At 42.3% G+C, this 27,813-nt stretch overlaps 1 protein-coding gene and 1 pseudogene across 1 annotated transcript; both read right to left on the reverse strand.

Moving 5' to 3' along the window:
* Positions 1-5,390: 5,390 nt before the first annotated feature.
* On the reverse strand, positions 5,391-6,341 carry LOC135887458 (olfactory receptor 11A1-like; annotated as a pseudogene).
* A 10,044-nt stretch (positions 6,342-16,385) lies between these two features.
* On the reverse strand, positions 16,386-17,351 carry LOC135887305 (olfactory receptor 2AP1-like). Its single transcript, XM_065415067.1, has one exon. The coding sequence runs from the start codon at positions 17,349-17,351 to the stop codon at positions 16,386-16,388; it is 966 nt and encodes a 321-aa protein (XP_065271139.1).
* Between the last annotated feature and the right edge of the window lie 10,462 nt (positions 17,352-27,813).

Consider the following 27,813-nt stretch of genomic DNA (forward strand, 5'->3'; position numbering starts at 1 on the left):
GGTGCACTAACACTAGGGAATTTACACACATATATCAGTTACTGAATTAAGAAGTGGCATGATTAGCTGATAGCAATAGTAGGTGGTTATCCTACATGTGGAGTAGCCAGTAGAAAGGGAAGTATAATCTTTAGCCAGCATTTACACTGATAGTGAGCAGGAGTTGGGTGCCTAACTACAGACAAAGGTTATGAAAATGTCCTCTTCAGTAAAAAGAAAACAAAAAAACCCACCATATCATGAAATCATCACTCCATAGCTCACCTCTTAGTCTTTGTCCTTAAAGGAAACCTGCACAACAGCTTCAAGATGAGCCTAAGTGCTTAAATTCAGAATTTTTTCCCCCAACAGAACAGTTTTCTATTGCAAAATGCTGTTTTAACAAAATTAAAGCATTTTATATGGGAACATATCAATTTCATTTACATTTTCAATGAGAAATAATCAAAACATGTCTGCATTAATATAATATAATATAATATTCAAAATGATAAAGTGAAAGAAAATTATTCAACCTCATAAAAATGAAACATTTTGCCCTAATTAAAACAAAATTTTCTGCCCTTATCAAAATAAAATGGGTTGATGAGGTTGAAGAGAAATATTTTCAGAATATTGTGCTTTGTGAAAAATGCCTAGATTTTGCATTTTTGTTCCAATTCGGGGTGAAATGAAATTTCAAAATCTCATTATTTCCCATGATGTGTAAATTCCATTTTTTTCGACCAGATGTGGTTAATAGTATGAAGCAAGCATATGAATGGTTTGATTCTGATCTCACTTTCACTGAGTTTACAGAAATGTAATATCCCCATTGACTTCAGTGATGTGATTTTTTACAGCAGATGAAGATCTGACAGGAGAGATGTTCAGCCTGACTCACCACAGCATTATTTCTGATTTACACTGGTGTAACTGCACTGATCTCATACATTGACAAAGACATTTTGGAAACTGTCAAAATATTGAATATATAATGTTTCAGGATGGGATTTTCAAAGGAACAGGGGACTGGAAGGGACCTCATCAAGTTCAGTCGCTGCTACCACAGGCAATCTTTTCATAAAAGCCTGATCATATATTTATCAAGTTCTGTCTTTAAACTAGTTAGGCTGTTTGCCCCACAATACTCCTATATGGAGGTGCCACGAGGTCCACTCACCGCTAGGACGCCTCCTCCTGGTTGTTCCGGGAATTAGTTCTTTCCAGGTCTGAGAACCCCTCTGTTCTCTCATTCTCTGGGACTCAGTGCACTCCCTTTTCATGACTTGGCCCTACGGCTAGGTCACTATGTGTGTTTCTCCCTTTCAGGGTATCAAAATCCCAGAGGACAAACCATCCCCGGCAGTCTCCAACTCCACTGCCCTGACTTTGCCACTTCCCCAGGCCTGTCCACTAGTCTGGGTTCCAGATCAGGGACCCTACAACCAGCAGCCATGGTCTGCACAGTCCAAAAAATTGCTACTGTTTGCCTGGGCTCCTCCTGCTTTGCCTCTATCAGGCTCGTTCTTCACCCTCCTCAGGGACAGGACCCCAGGACTTCTATTCTCCCCCTGGTTTCCTCCTTTCCCTCTCTATGGCCGTACCATTGTTTCACCAGCTCTACTTCAGGGACATCTCAGTTTTACAGAGATACATCATAGGTCAAGGCATTTTTATCATTCTACATGTCCAGAGACCTTGAAAGCCTTCATCCAACTAGCTTTTTTTCCTAACAGTTCATTATTATGCAAGGGACAATCCTTTCATTCTCATGTGTTTTTCCCCTTTGTGCATATGTGCCTAGTTGAAGGTAATTCCCCTGTGACTGTAGAGGAACTACAATTTATGCTAGGTAGGGCTCTGGCCCTTTAACTCCAAAGGAGCTACACTGATTTACATTAGCTGGGGATCTGGCTCTTGTTTCACAGATTTGCTCTTGTTGAAGTCAGTGAGAGTTGTGCTGACTTCAATGATAGCAACATCTGGCCAATGGGTTATAAATAGTCCAGGTTAGGACTAGAGCTGATGTCTCAAAAACTATTCAATAATTTGTATTGTGTCATTCCCAGTTTTGTTCCCTGACTATTCACACCCCCTGAGAGCAGGGCCTCAGATGGCTTTTAAAATCTCTGCCAATGGGAAATTATAATTTGTTGGTCAGACCCTCAGCTCATGTAAATTGTTGTAGGTGACCGATTCAAAGGAGTTACATCAATTTATAGCAGCTGAGGATCTTGGTCCATTGCCTTGGATTAAACTGTGTCAGTTTATACCAATAATCTTTTCTTTTCCTTTTTATTGTAAAACATTTAGTGAATGTCAGCACAATCATTTTCAAGTATATATAGCTTAAATGAAAAAAAATCATTTATTTTATATTACTGAAGAACAACCTTACTGGAAGACTCAATATTACTGCAGCAAAATTGGAGCATGCTGAAAGTAGAAGAAACTAGAGAAAAAATTATCAATATAGCTGACAAAGCCATTTTTTCATTAGAACATATGTGAGCCTGTTCATATAATCTATCTATCTATCTATCTATCTATCTATCTATCTATCTATCTATCTATCTATCTATCTATCTATCTATGCAGTCTCACATTTGTACTTAAGTGCCTGAAACAACAATAAAATTGCCACAAAATACACAAACTCTTTGATTCAGGTGCTGCTAGAAGATGTTTCTTCTTCTTACTTTCTTAATTTCTTCCTCCTTACCTCCTTCTTCCTTCTCACTCTTTCTCCTCATTATCATCTGTCCAGTCAGGAATGGGTTACCTAGGGAGGTGGTGGAATCTCCTTCCTGAGAGGTATTTAAGGTCAGGCTTGACAAAGCCCTGGCTGGGATGATTTAGTTGGGGATTGGTCCTGCTTTGAGCAGGGGGTTGGACTATATGACCTCCTGAGGTCCCTTCCAACCCTGATATGCTATGATTCTATGATTCTATTGTCTACTTCATCTACTCATTCTTTGTAATGAGTATATAGATACAGATTGCATAGTTATCAGAAGGCACAGAATCTCCTGTCTTTTGGGACCAAATCCCTCACCCCACCACACCACACCCCACCCCACCCCACCCCACCAAACCAAACTCTGTTAGTTCTTCTGTAAGGACAACTCCATTATCTGTATCCAGTGTTGTTGTAGCTGTGTTGGTCCCAGGAAGCTCTGTGTAAGTTCAAAAGCTTGTCTCTCTCACCAACAGAAGTTGGTCCAATAAAAGATATTACCTCACCCCCTTGTTTCTCTAATCCCCATTAACTGTCAGTCAGCAGCAGCTAGTTATAGTAATTAGGATTATCTACTAGAGAGATACATAATCATGTATTTTAAGACCATGTATATAACATGAAGGATGAATAGGCTTGGCAAATTCCATTTTTATTTTTTGATAATTTTGATAGATAATATTGTTGCTTATTTTGAACCTTTTAAAAATATGTTTATCAATTTCAATTTTCACAGTTGCACAAAATTATGTGTTCCAAGCATTTTTCCTGTTTTTATTTCTTTCCATTTTCACAGTGGTAGGAAATTTTGAGGATGGGTCAGACAATGGGGGGGGAGTCAGATAATGATTATTTAATGACGATGGATGTTGAGATTCAAAAAGTTAAAGCTTAATAACTGTTAAAACCCAAATTGTCAACATCACATCAAAATACAAAAAGTAAATATCCTTAAATCAACCTCTAATAATTTCTCAACAGCATTTTTTCTTACTTTGCCTATCTGTACATTTTTATTATTATCAATGGAAATATTTTTTCATCGATTTGTGTGTATATGGTGAAATCGATGTTTATTGACATTTACCGATAAAAATATAATCCTTCCATACCTAAGCATAGATTATTCATAAATCTTGTTTGGAATAATTTTGAAAATCATAGTCTTATGTTGGTTTCAGAGTGGTAGCCTGTATCAGCAAAAACAATGAGTAGTCCGTGTGGCACCTTAGAGACTAACACATTTATTTGGGCATAAGCTTTCGTGGGCTAGAACCCACTTCATCAGCTGCATGGAGTGGAAAATATAGTAGCAGGTATAAAAACACAGCACATGAAAAGATGGGAGTAGCCTTACCAAGTGGGAGATCACTCTAACGAGACAATTCAATTAACAGTAGGATACCAAGAGAGGAAAAATCACTTTTGTAGTGATAATGAGAGTGGCCCATTTCAAACAGTTGACAAGAAGGTGTGAGTAATAGTAGGGGAAAATTAGTATGGGGGAAATTAGGTTTTGTAATGACCCAACCACTCCCAGTATTTATTCAGGCCTAATTTGATGGTGTTCAGTGTGCAAATTAATTCCAGTTCTGCAGTTTCTCATTGGAGTTTGTTTTTGAAGTTTTTTTGTTGAAGAATTGCCACTTTTAGGTCGATTATTGAGTGATCAGGGAGACTGAAGTGTTCTCCTACTGGTTTTTGAATGTTATAATTCCTGATGTCAGATTTGTGTCCATTTATTCTTTTGCATACAGACTGTCCGGTTTGGCCAATGTACATGGCAGAGGGACATTGCTGGCACATGATGGAATATATTACATTGGTAGATGTGCAGGTGAACGAGCCCCTGATGATGTGGCTGATGTGGTTAGGTCCTCTGATGGTGTCCCTTGAATAAATATGTGGACAGAGTTGGCACCAGGGTTTGGTTCCTGGGTTAGTGTTTTTGTTGTGTGGTGTGTAGTTGCTTCAGGTTTGGGGGCTCTCTGTAAGCGAGGACTGCCCTATCACCCAAGGTCTGTGAGATTGAGGGATCATCCTTCAGGAAAGGTTGTAGATCGTTGATGATGCATCAGAGAGGTTTTAGTTGGGGTCAGAAGGTGACAGCTAGTGGTGTTCTGTTACTTTCTTTGTTGGGCCTGTCTTGTAGTAGGTGACTTCTGGGTATCCTTGTGGCTTTGTCAATCTGTTTCTTAACTTCACCAGGTGGGTACTGTAGTTTTAAGTATGCTTGATAGAGTTCCTGGAGGTGTTTGTCTCTGTCTGAGGGATTGGAGCAAATGCAGTTGTATCTTAGAGTTTGGCTATAGACAATGGATCGTGTGATGTGGTCTGGATGAAAGTTGGAGGCATGTAGGTAAGTATAGCAGTCAGTAGGTTTCCAATATAGGGTGGTGTTTATGTGACCATTGCTTATTAGCACTGTAGTGTCTAGGAAGTGGACCTCTTGTGTGGACTGGTCCAGGCTGTGGTTGATGGTCTTATGTTGGGACAGTTAGAGAGAAAACAAAGTGAAATATATTGAATAAATATTTCAGTACAGCATTCCTAGTTCTCCTTTTCTTCTGGGATTAGCCAGAGGACCAGAGAAAGAGATCACCCAGATTCTACTTCTCTAATTCATGATAGCTCCATTTTGTTTCAACCTAATCAAATAGTGTAGGGTTATTCATATTTTTTTCAAAGTCATAAGCCTACTGACAGCTTTTTTCAGGGCTTCTTTTACCTCTCTGTTTCTCAGACTATATATGAGGGGATTGATCAGTGGAGTCATGACTGTGTAGAAAACAGAGATCACTTTGTTTAGGTCTCTAAGGATGTTGATTCTTGGTAACATATAAGCAATAAGAGTCCCGTAGAAGACTGTCACCACAATGAGGTGAGAGGAGCAGGTGGAAAATGCTTTTTTTCCTGCTGGTAGTGGAAGGGATTCTCACGATGTTGGAGATAATAAAAACATAGGATGTCACAGTCAGTAGAAATGGAGGTAGGTGAATATAAAAGCCAGGACTGAAGCCACAAGTTTCATTGTGTAGGTGTCATTGCAGGAAAGGTCTATCACTGGGGTGTAGTCGCAAAAGAAATGGTCAATTTTATTGGGGCTGCAGAAAATTAACTGCATGATCAAGAAGAGTAATAAGGAAATAGCTAGCAGTCCGATGATGCAGCAGCCAGCTGCTAGTTGGAAGCAAAACCTGCCATTCATAAGGGCTGCATAATGCAATGGTTTACATATTGCCAAATACCGATCGTAAAACATCACAGATAAGAGACAACATTCTGTACCTACTAAGTAACCAAAGAAAAAAAATTGCATAAGGCAGCCATTGTATGAAATGGTTCTGTTCCCAGTCAGAAAACTGGCCAGCATCCTGGGCAGGATGGTTGAAGTGTAGCAGGTCTCCAAGCAGGACAAGTTCCCCAGGAAGAAATACATAGGGGTGTGAAGGTGCTGATCAGCCACAACTAATGCAACAATAAGGACGTTCCCAACCATGGTCACAATGTAGATCACTAGAAAGAGCAGGAAGAGAAGAAAGTGCAGTTCTTGGAAATTCCCAAATCCCAGGAGGATGAATTCTATAATGAACGTTTGATTTCCCTGTTCTGTCTTTTCCATGGGAAGCACCCAAATTAAATAAAACGGATTCTGCAATATAATTTGAAAAATATAAATTAACTGGCAATGCAGTGTCATCAACTGGATTCATACTTTTCAAACCCCACCTTTCCCAGATGGTTACGCACCTAAAAAATTGTATTGCCCTAACACATTCTGCAGCCACTAAAGGGAAGTTTTGCCACTGATTTTAATGAGAGCAAGTTTTTACATTTAAGGCTTGGAATTTCAGTGCTGGCTAAGGGAGTTAGGTGCCCAGCTCCATGGAATTTGGGCATCTAATTCCCTTTCTTGCTTGCTTGCTTTTTTGCTTTCTTATATTTATGAAATAATTATTAAGAAGAAGGAGAAATTGATTTGCCTTGTTTATTGTTACTGTTGTTCAAGGTAATAATGATGGGATAATAATGAATGCAGACAATATTAGAATTAATTTCAGTTAATAATTCCAAGGAGTGTTACACATTATGGGCTAATGTCTCCAGGAAAGTGATGGATGTCTTGTGACAGGAGTAATTGGTCAAAGTAGGGAGTGATAGAATCAGGAATAATATCAAGACCTCCTAGGGTGACCAGACAGCAAGTGTCAAAAATCGGGACGGGGGTGGGGGGTAATAGGAACCTATATAAGAAAAAGACCCCAAAATCGGGACTGTCCCTATAAAATCAGGACATCTGGTCACCCTAAGACCTCCTGACACCCATTCCACTGCCATATCCTAGTCTAAGTAATGAGAAAGAGCTACATGAGTAAAAATAAACAAAAACTATGTTTAGTGAGAGTTAAGGTTACGTCAGAACACACCTCAAACCTTCAAACATGGAAGTTAAGAGAAATGTCTGCTACATTTCTTTCCACCTTCACATTGTCTACAGCATTGTCATAACAGACTCCAGAACCCCACAAGACTTTTGTTTCCATCTCCAACAGATGCCGGACAGCAGTTCATACCCCAGCTTCCATCTATTTCTCACTCGAGAGCAAAATCTTAACTGCAACCTCAATACAATTAAAGCAGAATAACTTCCCAAATGCATGGATTGTGTGACTGTCAGATGTGCCAATGCTCTGATATGGTCTTACGCTGCAGTCTAGAAAATGAAAAACAAAAAAAACAAAAACAAAAAAAACACCTCAGAATCTAGAGATAGAAGAGACTGATCTGATCCAATTCCTTTGGCAGGGTGGGTTTCTTTCCCCCTTTAACTATGGTATGTAACCTATTGCTGAAACAATCTTCTGTACCAGATGCATGAAAGATAGCTAATGTCACACTGATTTTTAAAAAGAGTGTCAGAAAGCATTTGGCTAAGAGTGATCCAGTTGATATAGTGTACTTGGATTGTCAGAAATCCTTTGACAAGGTTCCTCACCAAAGGCTTTTAAGGAAACTAAGTAGTAATAGTATAACAGGGAAGGTCCTCTAATGGATCAATAAAAGGTTAAAAGACAGGAAACAAAGGGTAGGAATAAATGGTCAATTTTCAGAATGGAGAGAGGTAAATAGCGGTGTCCCCCAAGGATCTGTACTGGGATTTACGCTATTCAACACATACATAAGAGGGAAAAATGATAAACAGTGAGGTGGCAAAATTTGCAGACTATACAAAATTACTCAAGATAAATAAGTCCAAAGATGACTGTGAAGAATTACAAAGGGATCTCACAAAACTTGGTGACTGGGCAAGAAAACAGAAGATGAGATTCAACATTGATAAAAGCAAAGTAAGGCACAGTGGAAAAAGTAATCCCAACTACACATATATAATGATGGGTCTAAATTCGCTGTTACCACTCAAGAAAGAGATTTTGGAATCACAATGGATAGTTCTCTGAAAAATACAGCTCAGTGATCAGCAGTGGTCAAAAAGGCTAACAGAATGTTAGGACCTATTAGGAAAGAGATAGAATTAGACAGAAAATATCATAATGCCATTTTATAAACTCATGATACACCCACACCTTGAATACTGTGTCCAGTTTTGGTCAACCCATTTCAAAAAAGGATATGTTACAATTGGAAAAGGTTAAGAGAAGGGAAACAAAGATGATCAAGTGTATGGAACAGCTTCCATATGAGGAGAGACTAAAAAGATTAGGGCTGTTCAGCTTAGAAAAGAGACAACAAAAGGGGGACAGGACGGAGGTGTGTAAATCATGAATGGTGTGGAAAAAGTGAATAGAGAAGTGTTATTTACCCTTTCCCACAATACAAAAACCAGGGGTCACCCAATGAAATTAATAGGCAGCAGCTTTAATACAAACATGAGGAAGTATTTTTTTTCATACAACACACAATTAACCTGTGGAACTCATTGCCAGAGGATGGTGAAAAATATAACTGGGTTCAGAAAAGAATTAGATAAGTTCATGAAGCATAAGTGATTCAATGGCTATTAACCAAGATGGTCAGGGATGTAACCCCATGCTTGGGGTGACCCTAAACGTCTGACTGCCAGAAGCTGGAAGGGGAAGATGGGGTGGATCAATCCAATTGCCCTGTTCTGTGCACTTCCCCTGAAGGTCTGGTACTGGCCACTGTTTGAGACAGGATACTGGGTTAGGTGAACCGTGGGTCTGACGCAGAATTGCAGTTCTTATGTACATTTATGAGTGCTGTGACCAGATTAATTAAAAGCATGACCAGCTGGAGAGCTCCCACCACTTACTTTGGATGACGTTAGAGCTAATTGTCAGGATTTTAAAAAATATTCATGGGATCCCATTGATCCTAACTTTCCTCCTTTTACTTTGCTAAATAGTTCCTCAGCACACCTTAGACTAGGCTATGGAATAAAATCCAAGGGAAAGGCTGTAACTACACCAAAACTACAGTAGGGTACAATTGTGAACTGGCAGAAAGATGGACTCCATATCAGGGTCCATCCTAGGCACCTTTGGTAGGACATTTCCCTGCTCTTTGCCTCCTTCTCCATATCTGTACAAAAGGCAATACTAAAAAGTGGCTGACATTTCTTGGAGAATGTGAAGGTGAATTAATTAAAAGTCTATAAAACACCTTGATTCCCCTGGATGGAAGGTGTTATTGCAATGCAAAGCCGGAGTGTTGTGCGGGGATCAGGCTTACCTGAGACCATGGTCTATTTCAGATTTGAAGCAAAGACTGCATATTTCTTAGGGGTTCTGTGAGCAGGATTCTGGCTGCATGGGTCAGGTCCTCCTGCTTTTTCTTCCAAAATAATTCATTAAAATATCAGCATGCCACTGAAGGGAAGCAGGCCACATCTCATGCAGAACATGTTATTTCCCCTCTTTGTATGATAGTGAAGATGTCACCTCATATTTACATCCTTTATAGAGCATTGTGTCTCTTCTGGTGCCAATTCTGGGGAATTACTGAGTCTAGGGAGTTACTGCTGTGCCATTGTTTGGGGGTTTTTTTGTAAGGACAGTTCAGACATATGAAATCATGATGGACGTTTCATCACTTAGAGGAAATCTCTCTTCGTATCCCACCTGTGTGGGATGATTGCTCTTCAGGAATGAAATGCAATGCACTGCCCATCTACAATTGAACCTTCACCACCTGACTCACTTTGGCTCCCACCCTGGAAACACTAAACACTTTTAGGGACAGATTTTTAAAGTATTTAGGTGCCTAGTGGGATTTTTCAAAAGCACCTACGTGCCTAAAAGTAATTGATTTCAGTGAGTGTTAGGTGTCTGGATGCTTTTGAAAATCTGACTAGGCACCTAAATACCTTAAAAATCTGGCCCTTCCTCACTTGATTAAATATGGGACTAGTCTAATATGGGACTTATACTGGCACAGCAATATGAAAAATCCACACACCCCAGGAACATAGGTATGTAAAAACCTCTCAGTGTACATGCATCTATGTCAATGGAAGAGCGTTTCTGTGGACATAGCATATGAGATTCAGGGAGGTGGTGTTCCTACACCAGCAGAAAAAACTCCTTCTCTCAGCGCATGTTGTGTCTATGCTCCAGGGCTATGCCAGTCTAACTATACCAGCATAGGCTCTGTAGTACTGACCTAGCCTAACATCTTTGCTGAACTGGGGCCAAAAACAGTGCCCTCCCCTTTAATATGCTAACTTTGCCTAGGTAAGATGTACTCCAGAAAGTCAGGCTCGAAGGATTGGACTCTCAAATATTAGAGAGCTTAGTCAATATATAGTAAAACAAATGCAATGTTAAATTCAATCCATTGTTAGTTAATTAATACATTTAATAGAAGTCCATAGAAATCATTTCCCAAAGGAATTTCAAAGTGGATGCTATCTATCTATCAGACTTCATTTATTTAGGCCTTTCAGCAGCTATTTAGGTAACAATGCTTGGTACCCAAAGGTGTGGAAAAGTTGCTGTTTAAGGTTCCTCATCAGAGAACTAGGGATAGCAATATTCCTGCTTCTGTGTGTAGAGCTGATGATGCTGTACAATGTTAGGCAAGTATTATACCCCTTCTGTAAAACCTTCACCATTATAATTGAGGCCCTGACAGGAGTGAAAAATATTATTAAGGCCATTCAAAAGAAGAGATGGGAATCCAACTCAGAGATTTCCTGCCTTCCAAACACTCTAGTAAGGCCACTGTGGCCAGATTTTTAAAGGTATTTAGGTGTCTAGTGAGATTTTCAAAAGCACCTAGACTCCTAAGACTCATTGATTTCAATGGGAGGTGCGTTTGAAAATACCACTAGATGCCTAAATACCTTTAAAAATCTGGCCAGCTCATGTGTAACATTGGGTACCAAACTATAGTAAATAATTCCTCAACAGTCTTGGCCAATGGAAGATTAGGGTGAGCAAGGAAATAGGAAATATCTTCTGATCCCTACTGTTCCAAATGATCAGTTAATAATGTTTCTGAGCACTCATCCCATATTAAACCAACTTCTTACTGTAGGGGGTGAATGGGGATTTTCTGCATGGCCATGTTATTCCACAATTGCCTTCTGCAGTTTTGTTTGTAGAGCTGGTTGGAAATATTTTTTTCCTCAATGGAAAATTTTGACTTTTTCCTGAAAAATCAGAAACTAAAACATTTTGGCTGAAAACCAAAACAGTTCAGTTCAGAAATGCTGCCATAGTGCCTCATGGGAGTTGAAGCTCAGGTGCTTAATTCACTCATTCTACTGCATGGGTTACATTCCCTGGATAGACTACATCTACCATGACACACCACAGTCTCTCTTGTGTTTAGAGGAGCTGGTGCAGCATGGCAGCTTTAGTCCACCTATGGAGCCCAAAACTTAGAGAGGAATGGGGTCATAAGTCAACTAAACTACAGCTCCCATGAGGCACCCATAGTAGCATTTCCAAATTAAAATATTTTTGATTTTGGCCATTTTGGGGGGGCAGGGGAGGAAGGGGTTGGGTTAGACGTTTGACTCTATTTAACACCATTGTTCGAGTTCGTATGGTCTAAAAATAAATATGCTATTAACTTTCCCTTTTCATTAATTTACAATGCCAATAAGCAGAGGTGACTAGGGAGATTCACTTTCTCCTCTAAATGATAAACAATGATATGGGATTGTGATTGAATAGACCCATGTGCTCTAATTTAGACTAGAATATAATCTGTTCTAGAATAGACTAGAATAGACCCATCTGTACCAGTTTGTAGAAATGAATAGAATAGACCCGTCTATTCTAGTTTAGAATAGAATCTGTTCTAGTTCAGAATAGAATAGAATGAGAATAGAATAGATGACAGCACAAGGTGCAAGGCGATGGACTATCAACCACAATATTTCTATGAATCCTCTTTCTTGGATGTCCAGAGATTGAAGCAATGCAGTTATGCTTGGTAGGTGACGTTAATAGTCTATAGTATATATTGTAGAAGAACCTAGGGCAAATACTTCTCCAGGTTGTTGTGCTGTAAGAGGGAAACCTTTTCCATGATGAATTCTGAGGAGATCTCTACAGCGTTCTACCCTGGAGATCAGAAAAGCATGGAAGACATTTGCAGTGGGAAAATCAATATTATCTGAGTACACAATTCTGAGTATGCAACAGATATATATGGTCACATTTGGTCACACTCAGCAATGGCAAAAACAGAAAAAAAGTTTGAAATAGTCTTCAAGTCAATATGCCCCTTTTGCTAATCAAAATTCTTTTCAGTGATGATTGCAACCTCACAAATCTCTATTGTGAGCTTTCTAAGAAAATTGGGACGCTAACTATCATATAATCATAGAATATTAGGATTGGAAGAGACCTCAGGAGGTCATCTAGTCCAACCCCCTGCTCAAAGCCGGACCAACACGAACTAAAACTGTCTATGTGTATAGACAGTTTGCTGTTTTTATATCGTTTTACCCTAATGCTTTGGTCCAACTACTAAATAAAAGTAAGCATTTGGTCACTATATCAGTGGTCACATATTTCCAGAGGGAGGAAACACAGGTGCCCCAAACCCAAAAGTGTGGGGTAGTGTTCCCAGGTCCTCATATAAAAATGGAAAAATTGGGAAATTTCACCCCCAGAAAAGTAAGGCCAACAGACATATCAACTGTGAGGGTGCTCACAAAGAAACTAGAAAGTGGACAGCTGTGCAGCTGGCCCTATAATCATGACTTTTAGTTTTAGCTCAAATGCCCAAGCACACTGTGGAGGAAAGCGCTCTCTGTTAAATATTCATAAACTTTCAAATAAGGGTTGAGAAAGCTCACAGTGCACATCTCTGGATCCAGTAAGGGACGCCTCCAACAACAAAAAAAGATGTGGCTTTACAGCTTGACATCATGACATTTCTAAAGTATACATTAATAGAATAAAATAAAATAAAAGTTTTCTCAAAGGGAAAGCAACAACAATAAATCTTTCAGGATTTCTGTATATAACACATCCCCCTTCAACATCTTCCCCATCTTTCCCAACACACACATACACACAGAGAGAGAAAGGATTGAAACCCAATTTTATTTCTATTCCACCTTTAATATTAATAATTTATATGAGCTATGTCTTGGTTGCCATTCTGGTAGGAAAAAATATGCATGAAATCAAATGTGCAAACATGGAAAATCAATGTGCAAATGTGGAAAACTTGCAATTTAATATTTTATTTGATTTTACTCCATTTTATTTTATTTGCACACCCATGGACCCCCACCAAAGAAAGGATGAGTGTCCCGAAATTTAGACAAAATACTTATGAAAATATTGGGTGAAAGAACAGTGCACTGGGCAAAATCTTGAGCCATGGTTCTGTGGGACCAAGAATATGTATCCCCTTTCTACATCACCATTAACAAAGTTCCACTACAGCAGGCCAGCTGTCAACCTTTGATTGGGCCAGGGTGAAAGGTTTGCATAGGGGTGTTTCACTGAGTCAGTCAGTCTCATCGGCCCAGGTCACAAGAGATGGAGAGGAAGAGTAGCTAACCATGGGAACAATTCTCCATCACTTGGAGTCTTTAAGTCAAGACTGGACATTTCTTCCTAGAATATACAACCAGAAGCGATATGCTTAATGCAGGAATCATGGGGTGAGAATCTCTGGCCTGTGCTGTGCATAGGGTTGGCAGAATTCATTTTTCTAAATAATTTTGATGGATAATATAAATGCTTATTTTTAAGCATTTTTTTAGGTTTTTATTGATTTAAATTTCATGGTTGTGTAAAATTATGGAGGGGAAGTATTTAATGACAATAGACATTGAGATTCAAAAAGCTAAAGTTTATAAACCATTAAAACACAAATTGTCAACATCCCATGTCAAAATATACAATGAATATCCTTAAATCAACAAATCATACCTGTTTTTACTATTTGTTTGCTTGTAACACACCCAAACACACATAGATCCTTCTGAGTTTCCTGAGAGGGCTTCCCCTTTTCCTCTCCTTTGTTGTCCTTATGGAAAGATTTTCAGATGATGGACAGTTCTGCCTTCCAACTATAGCACTGGATGGCGTCGTTAAGGCACAGCCCCTAGTAAGGGGCAGTGTAGACAATCATCATCATTAGATGTGGTTAAAATTTCTCCAGTAGAACAGCTTTCCATTTAAAAACCCTGGTTCAATGCAACTGAAGTGTTTTGTTGGAATGTATCGATTTACTTGACATTTTTGAGGGAGAATTATTGAAATGTTTTTTTTTTACTTTATTGCTTTTAACTATTATATTAGATTAGATTAGATTAGATTAGATTAGATTAGATTAGATTAGATGAAAGTTGAAAAGTTTTGGCTGTTATATAATATAAAATAATCAGAACAAAAGTGAAAATGAGACCTCAGCAGTCAATGACACTATTCCTAGGCCAGATCAAAGGATGTGGCCAATATGGAGACAACTTATGATGGAGTCAAATATCTTTCTCTGCCAGACTGCAATGGGGGGAAAGGGTTACCTTATGTGCTCAACACGCAGGCGCAGGAATAGAAGTGCTTGTGACAGTGTGGGGGCAGGAATCGGCAGCCCTGAGATTAACTTCTGGTTTATGTCTTATGTTCCTTAAATTTCATGTTTCAGGATTTCAGCTGGCCACCTGCAGGGGTCAGGAAGGGATTTTTTTTTTGTACCCTGATGTATTTTTTTCTCTTCTTTCTCTGAAGAATCAGGGATGGCCACGGCTGGAGATGGGACATTGGCAGAAAGGTCCAGGGCTCTGAGGGGGCACCAAGCATTCTCTCTCTCTCAGGTGCTGGGCTGGCTGATTCTTGCTCACATGACCAGGGTCTAACTGATTGCTATATGTGGGGTTGGGAATAATTTTCCCCTGGTGAGACTGGCAGTGACCTTGGCGGGGGACGGGAGGTCACTTTCTTTTGCAGTGTGGGGGGTACGGGTCACTTGCCAGGATTATCTGGATGTATCTCACTTAATCATCTCCCTGCCATTGTGGGGGCCTCAGGCACTGGTGCTGCTCGGTCCCCCCTGTTCTTTGCCTGTGGCACATCTTAGTCTCATCTCCTGAGGGCTGTGATGCTTTGGTCTCATTTTGGTTGCTGGGTTTAGTGTGCGGGTGTGGGGTGGGGGGTGCTGGTGGCCTGTGCTATACAGGGAGAACATAAGAATGGCCGTACTGGGTCAGACCAAAGGTCCATTCAGCCCAGTATCCTGTCTACCGACAGTGGCCAATGCCAGGTGCCCTAGAGTGAGTGAACCTAACAGGTAATGATCAAGTGATCTCTCTCCTGCCATCCATCACCCCCCTCTGACAAACAGAGTCTAGGGACACAATTCCTTACCAATCTTGGCTAATAGCCATTAATGAACTTAACCTTCATGAATGTATCCAGTTCTCTTTTAAACCCTGTTATAGTCCTAGCCTCCACAACCTCTTCAGGAAAGGAGTTCCACAGGTTGACTGTGCGCTGTTGGACTAGATGATCTGGCCATCCCTTCTGGCCTTAAACTGTATTAGTTCATCTACACTGCAATAAAAATTCCATGGCACTGAGTCTCAGAGCTTGGGTCATTTGATTCGAGCTCACAGGGCTTGGGCTGAGGGGCTAAATATAGCCATGTAGATGTCTGGGCTTCGACTGCAGCCGGGGCTCTGAGACAAACCCGCATCACAGGGTTTCAGAGCCCAGGCTTCAGCCTGAGCCCAAATATCTACACTGCCATTTTTAGCCCTGCGGCCCAAGACCCACGAGCCCAAGTCAGCTGACCTGGGCCAGCAACAGCCTTCCCATGGGCCTTTTTATTTCAATGTAGACATGCGCCCTGATCCCACCAGCCTGGGTGTGGATTCCACTGGCTAGCAAGGCACTAGAAGTTAGACCTTGCAATGCCTCAGTCCTTTTGTGGATCCAGCCCTAAGTCATTATTTTACATTCTTACTTTGTTTTAGTCTATGGAATTCAACAAAACGTTATCTACCCACATTCAACAAGGAAAATAAAGTTCAATTTTATTTTGAACACAAAGATCCTGGTTCTGATTGATCTTACAGTTTCAAATCTTTGCACATCCTCAAGCGTTACAAGTTCACACTACCAAAGACCTAGAATGAAGTAAGGGCTACGTAACCTCTGAGCTTTAAAGTGTAAATCAGCTGCCCTCATCATTATTTTCTCTTTCAAAAAATTCAGTAGCATTTCTGAATTCTTTTAAAATCTACACATTTACTGACAATTTTTCTCAGAGCCTCTTTCACCTCTTTGTTTCTCAGGCTGTATATGAAGGGATTGGTCATAGGAGTCAGAATTGTGTAGAAGACAGAGAACACTTTGTTGAGGTCTCTGAGTGTGTTGGTTTTTGGTAGCAGATACAGAATGATCAGGGTCCCATAGAAAATTGTCACCACGATGAGGTGAGAAGAGCAGGTAGAAAATGCCTTTTGCCTCCGGGAGGTGGAAGAGATTTGCAGGATAGTGGAGATGATACAAATGTAGGATGTCACAGTTAAAGCAAATGAGGGCAGGGTAATTGAAGCAGCCACAATGCTGATTACAAGCTCCACCTGGTAGATGTTATTGCAGTAGAGATGTATTATTTGTGTAGATTCACAGAAGAAATGATCAATTTCATTGGCGCCACAGAAAGTTAATTGTAACATAAAAGAAACTATTATGATAATACCCAGAAATCCACTTATCCAAGACCCAGCTGCTAGCTGGAGGCAGAAACTGCCATTCATAAGGGTTGCATAATGCAGTGGTTTGCATATCGCTAGGTACCGATCATAAGACATCGCTGCTAGGAGACAACACTCCGTGGCTGCAAGGAAACCAACAAAGTAAAATTGTGTGATGCAGCCACCAATAGAAATGGTTCTGTCCCCAGTCAGCAAACTGGCCATCATCCTTGGCAGGACTGTGGAGGTGTAGCAGGTCTCCAACCAGGACAAGTTCCCCAGGAAGAAATACATGGGGGTGTGAAGGTGCTGATCAGTCACAACTAGCACAACAATGAGGATGTTCCCAGCCATGGTCACACTGTAAATCACAAGGATCAGCAGAAAGAGAAGGATCTTCAGTTCGGGGACAGACCCAAATCCCAGGAGGATGAATTCTGTGAGGGAGGTTTGATTTCCCTGTTCCGTGTCTGCCATGGCGGAAATGAACCAAACTCTACAATACAACAAGAATGGAATCTGTTAAATGTCAATATCACATTATCAATTTAAAAGCATTAATGTTCAAATGTTCCCTGTCCTTCATGTCACCCGCCCAAATACTGGGCTGAGCACATAGGTTGGTAGGCTGGGAGTGAGACAATGGAGGCTGATGATATCTGAGATTGAGTGAGAAAAACTGACACACAAACGTGCTGCTAAAGCAAGCTCAGTTTTGTGTAAAGACCCTGATTTATCTGACTAACAGCAGACTAAGCCTTGCTCCCTTGATTCTGCTCCAAAGATTGACACTAGTGGTGTGTAGTGAGGAAACCAGTTCACCAGGAGGTGTCTGGCAAATGAAGGTGAAGGCACTGGATTCCCTGAATTAAGACAGACTCGTTTGGGCTGGTAAAACACCCCACAATTTTGCTGGCTGAGAATCGGCTTGGTTTGGACTTCAGAAACTTCCTTTGTCCCCGACAGAAACCAACGCTCTATGAATGTGGTTGTGCTAGTCCAAGCCCTCACCTCCTAAGCCTTTGTAGGTAGTCGTTGTTTGATTTCATTTATGCTGTACCATGTAGATCAGTGCTTATGCTGCTATGTGATCATCACATATTAACTTTTGTATTTCTCTACTAAGGAATATTGTTGATTCAAACTGCTTAGCAACATTCTGAAAATTGAATGATCAAAATCCCCATTGTCATCTACACTAGCAAAGCTGTACATTTACAAGAAATGTAAACTCACATGATTCAGAAAATATGCCATCCACCATGTCTGAGGTATTTTATTTTTTGTTCACAATTCCTTTTTATCTTTTTTTTTTCCATTTCCCACTCTGAACTTCCACAACTTTTAAAAAGTTACTGAGCGTTAAAAGGAAAAATGAAAGTCTGATACTTTGCCATTTGGTAATTTTTAAAGATTTGAGGATTTCTTTTTAAATGTATTGCATGGTAAAAAAAAAAAAAAAAAAAAAAAAGAAGGGGAAGATTGGGGGGAAATGTCATTATTCATTTTATTACACCCAGTGGTAAACAGGAAAAAAAAAGTTTAAATGTAATGTATTCATTTTTTTAAAAAACATCAAAAGTTTGAAAAACTCTAAACTTCTTCCTGATAAATGGAAATAACTTTTAAATATCAACATTTTCCCACCAGTTGTAATGACAAGTAAGCAGTGAGAGAGAAAACAGCCTAAAAATATTGGAAAATATAAATAGGAATTAGCTGACAAATGATTAACAAAGCAAATCTCGAAGTAAAGGGAGGAAATAAATAAGGGAAAATTTCAGGTGAATATTAGGTAATATATCCTGACAGCGAGAAGTATCAGGATGGCTGTGAAACTGCCTTGCTTGGAAGCCAGTAATTAGAACTCATTGCCAGAGGAAGGTGTTTGGCCCAAGAGCTTAACAAGATTCAAAAAGTAATTTGACTTTTATATGAAAAAAACGGGAATGTTTTCTAGTATTGAAAAAAGAAGACTGTCAGGGAATCTGATAGTCTTCAAATATGTAAAGGGCTGTTATAAAGAGAATGGTGATCAATTGTTCTCCACATCCACTGAATGTAGGATAAGAAGTCAGAGCTTGCTCTGCAGCAAGAGACATTTAGGTTAGATATTTTTGGGGGGGGACCTATTTATAAGGATAGTTCAACAATGGAACAAGTTACCAAGGTGAGCTGTGGAATCCCCATCACTGGAAGTTTTTAGAACAGGTTGGACAAACACTTCTCAAGGATGGTCTAGGTATAGTTAGTTCTGACTCAGCACTGTGGCAACGACTAGATGACCTCTCAAGGTCCCCTGCAGCCCTACATTTCTATGATTCTATCTGGAGTTTAACAATAGTTCTGGAAGGGATCTTACATATTGGAGTTAAGGGTTTAAGCCCATCTCTATTAGAGATCAGGATGAGATCTGATGTGGGGGGCAGATCATTCCACAAGTGTTACTGCAGCGTTATTACACATTCCTCTGCAGCCTCTGGAGCTGCCACTGTCAGAGACAGGAGACTGGGATAAATGGACCTGGGATCTGGTCCAGTCTGGAAATCCCTATGTTCTTCATTGATTGGGTTATTTAAAAGTAAAGTGGAACAGACACTAATATATGTACTATTGGGGCCAGTCCTGGCAGAGAGATGGGCTGGAAGGGACAGAGTTTTCCTTTCTTGTCTCTAGATTCTATAATTCTGTTCCAGGTTCTGCCAATGATGGTGAGCAATAGGAGAACATTTCCCCTCTCTCTGCCTCAGTCCCCCCGTCGATTACATGGCAATATTAACACTGACTGGCATCTCTGGGGGAAGGCAAGACTGAATCACCACTCATTGCACAGCCCTTTGACAGCACTGCATGGAAGGCTCTATCTTAGTGTGTAGCAGCAGCAGTATGAGGGATAACACTCACCTTCAACCACAGCATATTCAGCCTCCAGTCTAGCTTGGATCTCTCAGGATTTGGTGACCAGGATTCAGGCTTTTCTCTCTCATTTCTCCCCAGAAATGCGGTTCTCTCAGTAAAGAAACCTGGGTCCCCCTGATGGGATGAGCAGGTGCCGAGATCTCACTTGGACCATAAAAAGCAACAGAGGGTCCTGTGGCACCTTTAAGACTAACAGAAGTATTGGAGCATAAGCTTTCGTGGGTGAATGCCTACTTCATCAGACGCAAGATACTTGGACCATGTTCTCTTACCTCTGTTGATGGGGTGTGTTTGCCTCCTCATAGAAATGTAGGGCTGGAAGGGACCTCAAGAGGTCATCTAGTCCAGCCGCTGATGCTGAGGCAGGACCAAGTAAACCTAGATCATCCCTAACCTGTTCTTAAAAACCTCTGGAAATGAGGATTTCACAACCTCTCTTGGTAACCTGTTCCAGTGCTTAACTACCCTTAGAGTTAGAAAGTTTTTCCTAATATCTAACCTAAATCTGCCTTGATGCAATTTGAACCGAGTCCTTCTTGTCCTACCTTCAGTTTAGTATTTGTATCCTTTGCAGGAGAAGGTTGTGTCTCCCCTGATGCCACTTCTGAGGGGGTTTTCCATCGGCTGACTCTGGGGAGTTTCTGCTGTTTGCAACACACACAGCACGAAAACCAGTCCTGATGCAATCAGCCTGCTTAGCTCAAAAGAGTTCTCTCCTCTCTGAGAGATGATTGAGTTCCATGACTGAGAGGTCCTGCTGTACCTAGCAAGGGCCTGATCCTGCTGTCCCTAAGAAGATGAATAATCCTCTCTTATGTGAGCAGTCCCATCCCCTTCAGTGAGACAACATGCTCCAGTAAGGGTTGTCCACATTGGTCAGGTATGATGGGCTGGGCTCTCAAAGTGGGGAGCATAGTAATTGGACAGTAAGATTTCTGTGAAATATTGTCTACTTGGTCCCGAGTTTGCAAATTAGACATTTCAATCAGGATTTTCAAATCAGCCTCAAGGAATTAGGCACTTCACCACCATGAAAAGTAAATAGAATCTGGATGCCTAACTCCTTTATGCTCTTTTGAGAACCCCAGTCTTCGTGGGGGTGGAGGGTGGACACAGGAAAGCACAAATAAAGCTGATGGAAACATTTTAACTATGAAACCTACTTTGTAACTGAGCCAAATATGCCACTCTGGCAATTTGATTCACACAGTGAGGAAATATGACAACCAACAACACAGAGACATTCCCCCTTTCGGTCCCTTCTCACACATGCACAGGTCTGAAGGTTGAGAGATGTAAACCACTAGAAAGGGAGGAGACACATTGTGCCAGTGAGTTACACAACTATTTGCTAGACATCCGAGGAATGTTGGGAGTCAGGACTCCTGGGTTCTATCCCAGGTCCTGGAGGGGTACAAGCTGTAGTACTTGCAGACAATAGTACAACAATCCATATCGATTTTGCACAGGCTTGCTGAACGTTATTGTGGCTGAGAGGATGTGTTATCAGACAGGCTATATAGAAAGACAAAATTACTGAGGGGCTACGTTGAAGGGAGGAGTTGTGGGGACTAGTAGGAAGTTGGAAGGAATGTAGGGGGAAGAGCGGATGGATGGTGTAGTGCTTAGGGAGGTATTCCAGCCCTTGGGAGCCCTGTATTCCAGTTCTGGCTCCACCAAAGACTGCCGGTTTGACCAAGGTGATCTCTGGGCCTCAGTTCCCCAGCTGTATAATGAAGATAACAGATGTTCCCCACCCCCTGGGGGTATTGTGAGAAGAAATACACTAAAGGCTGTGGGTCACCCAGATACTACACAGATGGCGCGCAGGTAAGTACCTTAGGCTAGGTCTACACTGCAGCGGGGTTCCGACCTAAGATACGCAACTTCAGCTACGTGAATACCGTAGCTGAAGTTGCGTATTTTAGGTCGGCTTACCTAGCGGTGAGGACGCGGGAAAGTCGACCGCTGCCGCGCTGCCGCCGCCTCCGCTGCCACCTCCTGCCGAGGTGGATTTCCGGAGTCGACGGCAGAGCGATCAGGGATCGATTTTACCGCGTCTTGACTAGACGCGGTAAGTCGATCCCCGAAAAACCGATTGCTACCCGCCGGATCGGCAGGTAGTGAAGACAAAGCCTCAGGGAGAGGCAGGGCTGTCTCATGAATGAGAGCCTGCACACACCCAGAGGAGGTGAAATTGCCCATGCAGCAAACCTAGTGTCTGACACTGGAATTACACCTGCAAAGAGGCTATGATCTGAACTGGGTAGAAAGGGAGCAGAAATGTGAATGCGGCAGTGATGGCGATGGAGGGGCTGTCTGACAGTGACTAAGGAGCACCCTGCCCTGACTGCTCAGGTCTCTCTCAGCAGAGTAGGGGAAGTGATCAGATTTAGATAAGCCCAGGGGCCGTGCCAGCCTCTTTCCGGTGGGAGGCTGAGGTGGGCAAAACAGAAAATTGTGATGGGGGCTGTGCCCCCTCGTCATGAGGCCCTGCCTCTCTCTGTGGCCCCACCCTGTGCTCCTCCTCAGGTAAGTGCCAGTCCTGCCTCCTCCTCCCCCCAGGCCCTGCCCCCTGGCCAGAGGCTGGAAGCCAGATCTGGGCAGTGAAGGGTGGCTGGTGCGCTGGCTGGTACCATGGTGCAGGCTGCCATAGCATTCCCCCGTTTCCTGCTGCTGTTTGTGCCCATGGCCCCTGGGCCAGGGGAAGCTTGCAAGGGCTATTTTCCTTACCCCCTCCTATAGCCACCACTGCTCTCCAGATACCCAGCTCTTAAGGCAGAGTGGAGAGAGCAGGGGGGCCCCAAACCATCCCCCGGTCCATGTCTCCATCCACCAGCGCTGCCCAGGCCAGGGGGAGGGTCCAGGGCTCCCACAGCAGCCGAGACTGACCCGCTTCTGGGCCCTGCACCCCCCATGTTCGCTGCTCCTCAAGGGCTCTGCCGGCCCGAGTGCCAGGTCCCCCCACCCAGGCGGCTGTTATGGTATGCAAAAGTAGAAGGACGGCGGGGAGCTGAGCAGCAGCCACTGCCCTGGGTCCCCGGGCACCAGCAGCAGGAGGAGACGGGAGAGCGCTGCGGTCACCTGCACCGTGACACCAGCCAGTGCATCAGCCTCCCCGCACTGCCTGGCTTCGGTTTTCGGCCTCCAACCTGGCCAGCAGGCTGTAGGCTCGGCGTGGGGAGAGGAGGAGACAGGTCCAGAATTTACCTGAGGAGAAGCAGTGGAAGGGGCCACAGAGAGGGGCGGGGCCATGTGGCAAGGGGGAGGTACAGGCCCCGCTATTTTCTGTCTAACTCACCCCTGCCCAGGGATGTGGCTGCTCTTCAGCTCCCCTTCAACTGTTGCAGCCTGTAACAGCTGCCCAGGCGGGGGGACCCAGATCTGAGGCCGTCAGAGCCCTCAGGGAGCAGTGATCATGGGGGACAGGGCACAGGAGCCCATGCTGGTCAGTCCAGCCCACTGTGTGGAGCCCCGGACACTCCATCTGCCCTGGGCGGTGCACCCTGGCCAGCAGGAACATGGGCTGGGGGCTGCTCTGATGCCCCCCGGCCCTCTGCCCGGGCTTACTCCTGCACAGCCACAGCTGCCTTCAGAGCTGGGTGTCTGGCCAGCAGCCGCCACTCTGCATTCAGAGCTGGGTGGTTGGAGAGCGGCGGCAGCTGCTGGGTGAATACCGCAAAATTTGGGGTGGCTGTAGCTCTTGCAAGGCCCCCCCCCCGGGCCACCCCTGCCCCCTAACTTTACCTGCATGGCATCGCTCCCAAAAAGTTAGAACACTCAGGTATACAACTTTGTGCGTGATGAAGTATTCAAGGCTTGAGGGAGGGTAAAGCAGCTGTGAAGAATTGTTTTCTTCTCAATCCTAAATATCATGGGACTGCATAGTTGAGGAGCTAATATCGGAACTAATCCTTGACCAAATATGAACTTTGACTGGGATTCTTGAAGGAGCCTAAGGGATCTAGGCACCCATATCCAAATGTGATTTGCGTGCTTCATTCCCTTAGCTTCCTTTGCAAATCCCAGCCTTCCTGGTTGCCACACACCAAGGTTATCATGGATTAATAAGTACTGGCCATTAACTGAGCTCAAGAAAATCAGTTCTACAAAGTGTAAAAAAGAGCAGACTTTAGAAGATCTAAAACCATGCAGAAGAGGACAGTGGTTTGTGTAGCTGGGTACACAGGCACATTTGTGTGTATACACACATCAATTAATGTAAACATTCTAGCAGAGTCTATATAACCATTGCATTCCTGCAGCACTGTATATTGCCCATGTCTGGTTCCCAGAAGTTAGCATTTCCATCAGTAAGTTTTCTGAGGAAAGCTCTCCCACATTGACCTGAATTATACTGGTGTTGGGGGGAGGAGGGGAATAAGACTAATCACTTCTTTCTAATTGCAAAACTGTGTGGGAGATTGTTATTCCCAGTCCAGTTCAAAGTTTTTAATAAGTACAATCAAGTCCCAATTTTTTTTAATGCAGTCTTATTTCAACCCTTCACCATTAATTTTTGTGTCTCCAAAGCTTTGTATTTAACAATGACTGGTGCCATTTGACTTGTTTTTCCCAAATGTAATTACATTTAGTGAAACAGCCTAATGAGTCTCTTGGAGGCGTGGCGGGGGGTGGGTGGGGGAGGGGAAGAAATCTTGCACATGGTGATGAAGCACTAGTTTACCTTTCGGAGCGATGACAGTGGACCAGATTGCCAGCTGATTTACATTGATGTAACTCCATTGGCATCAATAGGCCCAGTCTCCAGCTGGAATAAACCAATGTAGCTCCATTGGAGGCAATGGACAACATGCTCATCTGATGTAAATTGATGTTGCTCCATTGGCGTCAATGGGCCAAATCCCCAGCTGATTCAAATTGGTGTAGCCCCATTAAAGTAAATAGGGCTATGAGTTTACTAGGACTCAGAAACTAGCCCTATAGCTGCCCTCTTTCTTATCCCTTATTTTCTGCAGCCATGTAGAGGGATTCATGTAGTACAGCTGCCCTTTTTCCGCCCCAATGTTTCTGCTGACATCTAGGCAGCATTATGCAATGTAGCTGCTCTTTTGTCATATCCTTTCTCAGATCAATCCTTCAGTACAGGACATGCAAAGTTCTCTTCAGTAACCCTATGCAGCTGGCAGCAGAATTAAGCCAGCACCGCTGCCCTTATCGCTTTCCTTCCTAGGCTGAGGCAGGAAGTTCTGGTGGATCAGGCACTGGAAAAATGGATTTGTTATCTAGCTCTGCCACCTACCTGCTGTGTGGCCTGATGACAGGAAAGAAGAGGAAAGGGTTATGTCCAGTGTTCTCCATCCTCATGCTAGTAGGCTTGAGATAATTGACAGCACCCCCTTGGGGTGAAATTCAATTTTTTCATCTCATGACTATGGTTATAGTTTGAGGTGCAAGAGATTTGAGTCTCTACACAAGTTTGTATTTATCTAAATACACCATGATGGAAAAACTTCTCTAGTCATTCCCCACAACCTGTCTGTCACTAGCTGAATCCCACTGAAGTCCACTGCAGGTTGTGACTTTCTCTGAAAATGTGTTTTTAATGATACTAAGCAAGATTTTTATGCACAAACTCCATGAAAATACAGCCTTTTGTGTAAACTAATTTTATTTTATTTGTGCATGAATTTCCTATCAAAGTAGCACCCTGTGACAGAGAGAAACTTTGCAATGCAACAGGTCAAAAAAAGAGGCCTTGTGTTTTATAGGAGTAGCAGATTGGTGAGAGGCAAGGAGAGGGGAATGGTGTCTCTTTCTCTCTCACTTCCAAGACCTGGCATCAGGGCCCCTATCCCTGCATTTGCTCATGCTGTATGGTGCAACTGGTCTCAGGATCCGGTGAAAAGCCAACAGAGAGGAAGATAGTGGGGGGTGGAAAGGGAATGGAAACCAGAACAGGATCTCAGATGTATCAGTCTGTGGTCCTCAGTGGTCCAGCAGTGATGTCCAGGCATGCACACTGGTGACCAATGATTTGGGTGTATGATTAATCAATGATCCTCAGGGCTCATGAGCAAAGGACAGAGTCTACAGAGTGAAGGGGAAGCCTGTCAAGTTTTCACCTGAGAATCTCACAGGATTCTGCTCCCTGTTTGATCCTCTCCATCCTTTTAAGTACCACAAAAGGGGGTGATGGGCGGACTAGCCCATCCGCTCATTATATTGTCCACCAATTAGATCTAGTTTGGTTTATCTTCAATGAAATTATAATGCAGTCTTTAATTACACAATTATATATTCCTTTTTCCACTGGACCCCTGGCTCATTCAGTGCATAGGATGGACTTAGTGAGCAACTATTCAGTACTTTGTTTTCTTTCATTCTTCACTGTGTGCTCCCAGGCCTTATTCACTGCACACTGTTCTACCTTGCTCTGAAGACAAAATAATCCATCGTATCTTGGGCTTTTCTATGGTGCTCATCACTATAATATATGAGTGCTTCATGAAAGGGCTGGGCAAGAACCCGCATGTCCATATCATGGGATAGGCTGTGATTTCAACATTTATTTACATTTAAATTGTAATGAAAAATTGAATTTCAAAATTTCCCATTAATTTTTTAAAAAAAATTTGGGGTTCAATTTGAACATTACATTTCAATAAAATTGAAGCATTTTGTTTCAATGTTGATTATACTTTTATGTTGTTTTAGATTCTTTTATTTTAGTTTATATATTTTTTAAGAATAAATATTTTATTTTATAAAATGACTCCTCATGCCAAATGTCAAGTCCCTGCTCCAAAGCATAGACTCACTAAAGCTTAACATGAGCAAAACAATATATTTTCCCCTTGTTCATACTTGGAAATGTCTCAACTGTTTTGAGGCAGACACCTGGCATAGAAAATATCAGCCCCAATGGTTGAAGTTTGGTAAAGTTATAAGCAACAGAAAATAGGGCCTTGTAATGGGAAGTGTCAGGCAACATTAATAAGAGGTAGCGTTATCAACGCACCTAGAATAACATCAATCAGTACCCAAATGCCAAATAATAACTTTGTGCACCCTAATGACTTTGACAGGGGTATGCATTGGTTGACCCTAAATTTGAGTGTTCCAGAATGAGAAATCATTAGTCCTTCTGCATGAGATCCAAATGTCATTTATCTTCTTCCTAGTCAATGCAATTTTAAATTTCTTATGGAAAAAAACGATGCTAAATCCTGCAGTTCTTACTCAAGACAGACCATCATTGGGATCAACGGCAGTGAAATGCAGTACAAATAAAGAGAGCACAGCTACATGGTGTCCTGATCGTCACTGGATCTTGATCTTGCAGCAGTTCTACTACAAATGCTATTACTGCTAATAAAAATTCTGTCCAGTGTTGCCACATTTTTAAACAGAGATACAGTATGGTGTAGTGATTATGGGGGTTGGAGTCAAGGTTCTTGGGTTCTATTCCCAACTGTCACCTGAGAGTGTGATCTAGTAATTAGGGACGGGTTCAGCACCAGGACTCCTGGGTTCTATTCCCAGCTCTGGGAGAGGATTGGGGTCTAGAAGGTTAGAGAAGTGGGAGGCCAGTCAGAACTCTGGGGTTCTTTTATTCTGTTTTTGGTTGTGAGTGATGGGTCATGACTAGAACAGCCAACTGGGTTTCAGGACTCTTCCTGCACTGTGTTCCTGACTCTATAGCTGGGTCATCATGTGACCATGAGTGAGCCCTTTCACCTCTGAGGGAGATGCTACTCCCATTTACAGCAGTGTAAATGCAGAGTAATTCCACTGCTTTCAATGAAATTACTCCAGATTTACACTGGTGTGCCTGCCAGCAGAATCTAGCTATCTGGTCTGCAGTTTCCCTTCTGTAAAATGAGGATAAGATTTACCTAACTTTATACATCTGCGAATGAAAAAGTTACACAAGGACCTAAAAAGTAATTGGTCTTGATTATAATCCCATTCAGTCAATGGGCCTGATTATGCTCTCACTCAGCCAGCGTAAATCAGGAGTAACTCCATTGTAGTCAATGGGACTTATTCTCCTCTC

Source organism: Emys orbicularis, chromosome 13 (genome assembly GCF_028017835.1).
Source record: "Emys orbicularis isolate rEmyOrb1 chromosome 13, rEmyOrb1.hap1, whole genome shotgun sequence".
Taxonomy (NCBI): Eukaryota; Metazoa; Chordata; order Testudines; family Emydidae; genus Emys; species Emys orbicularis.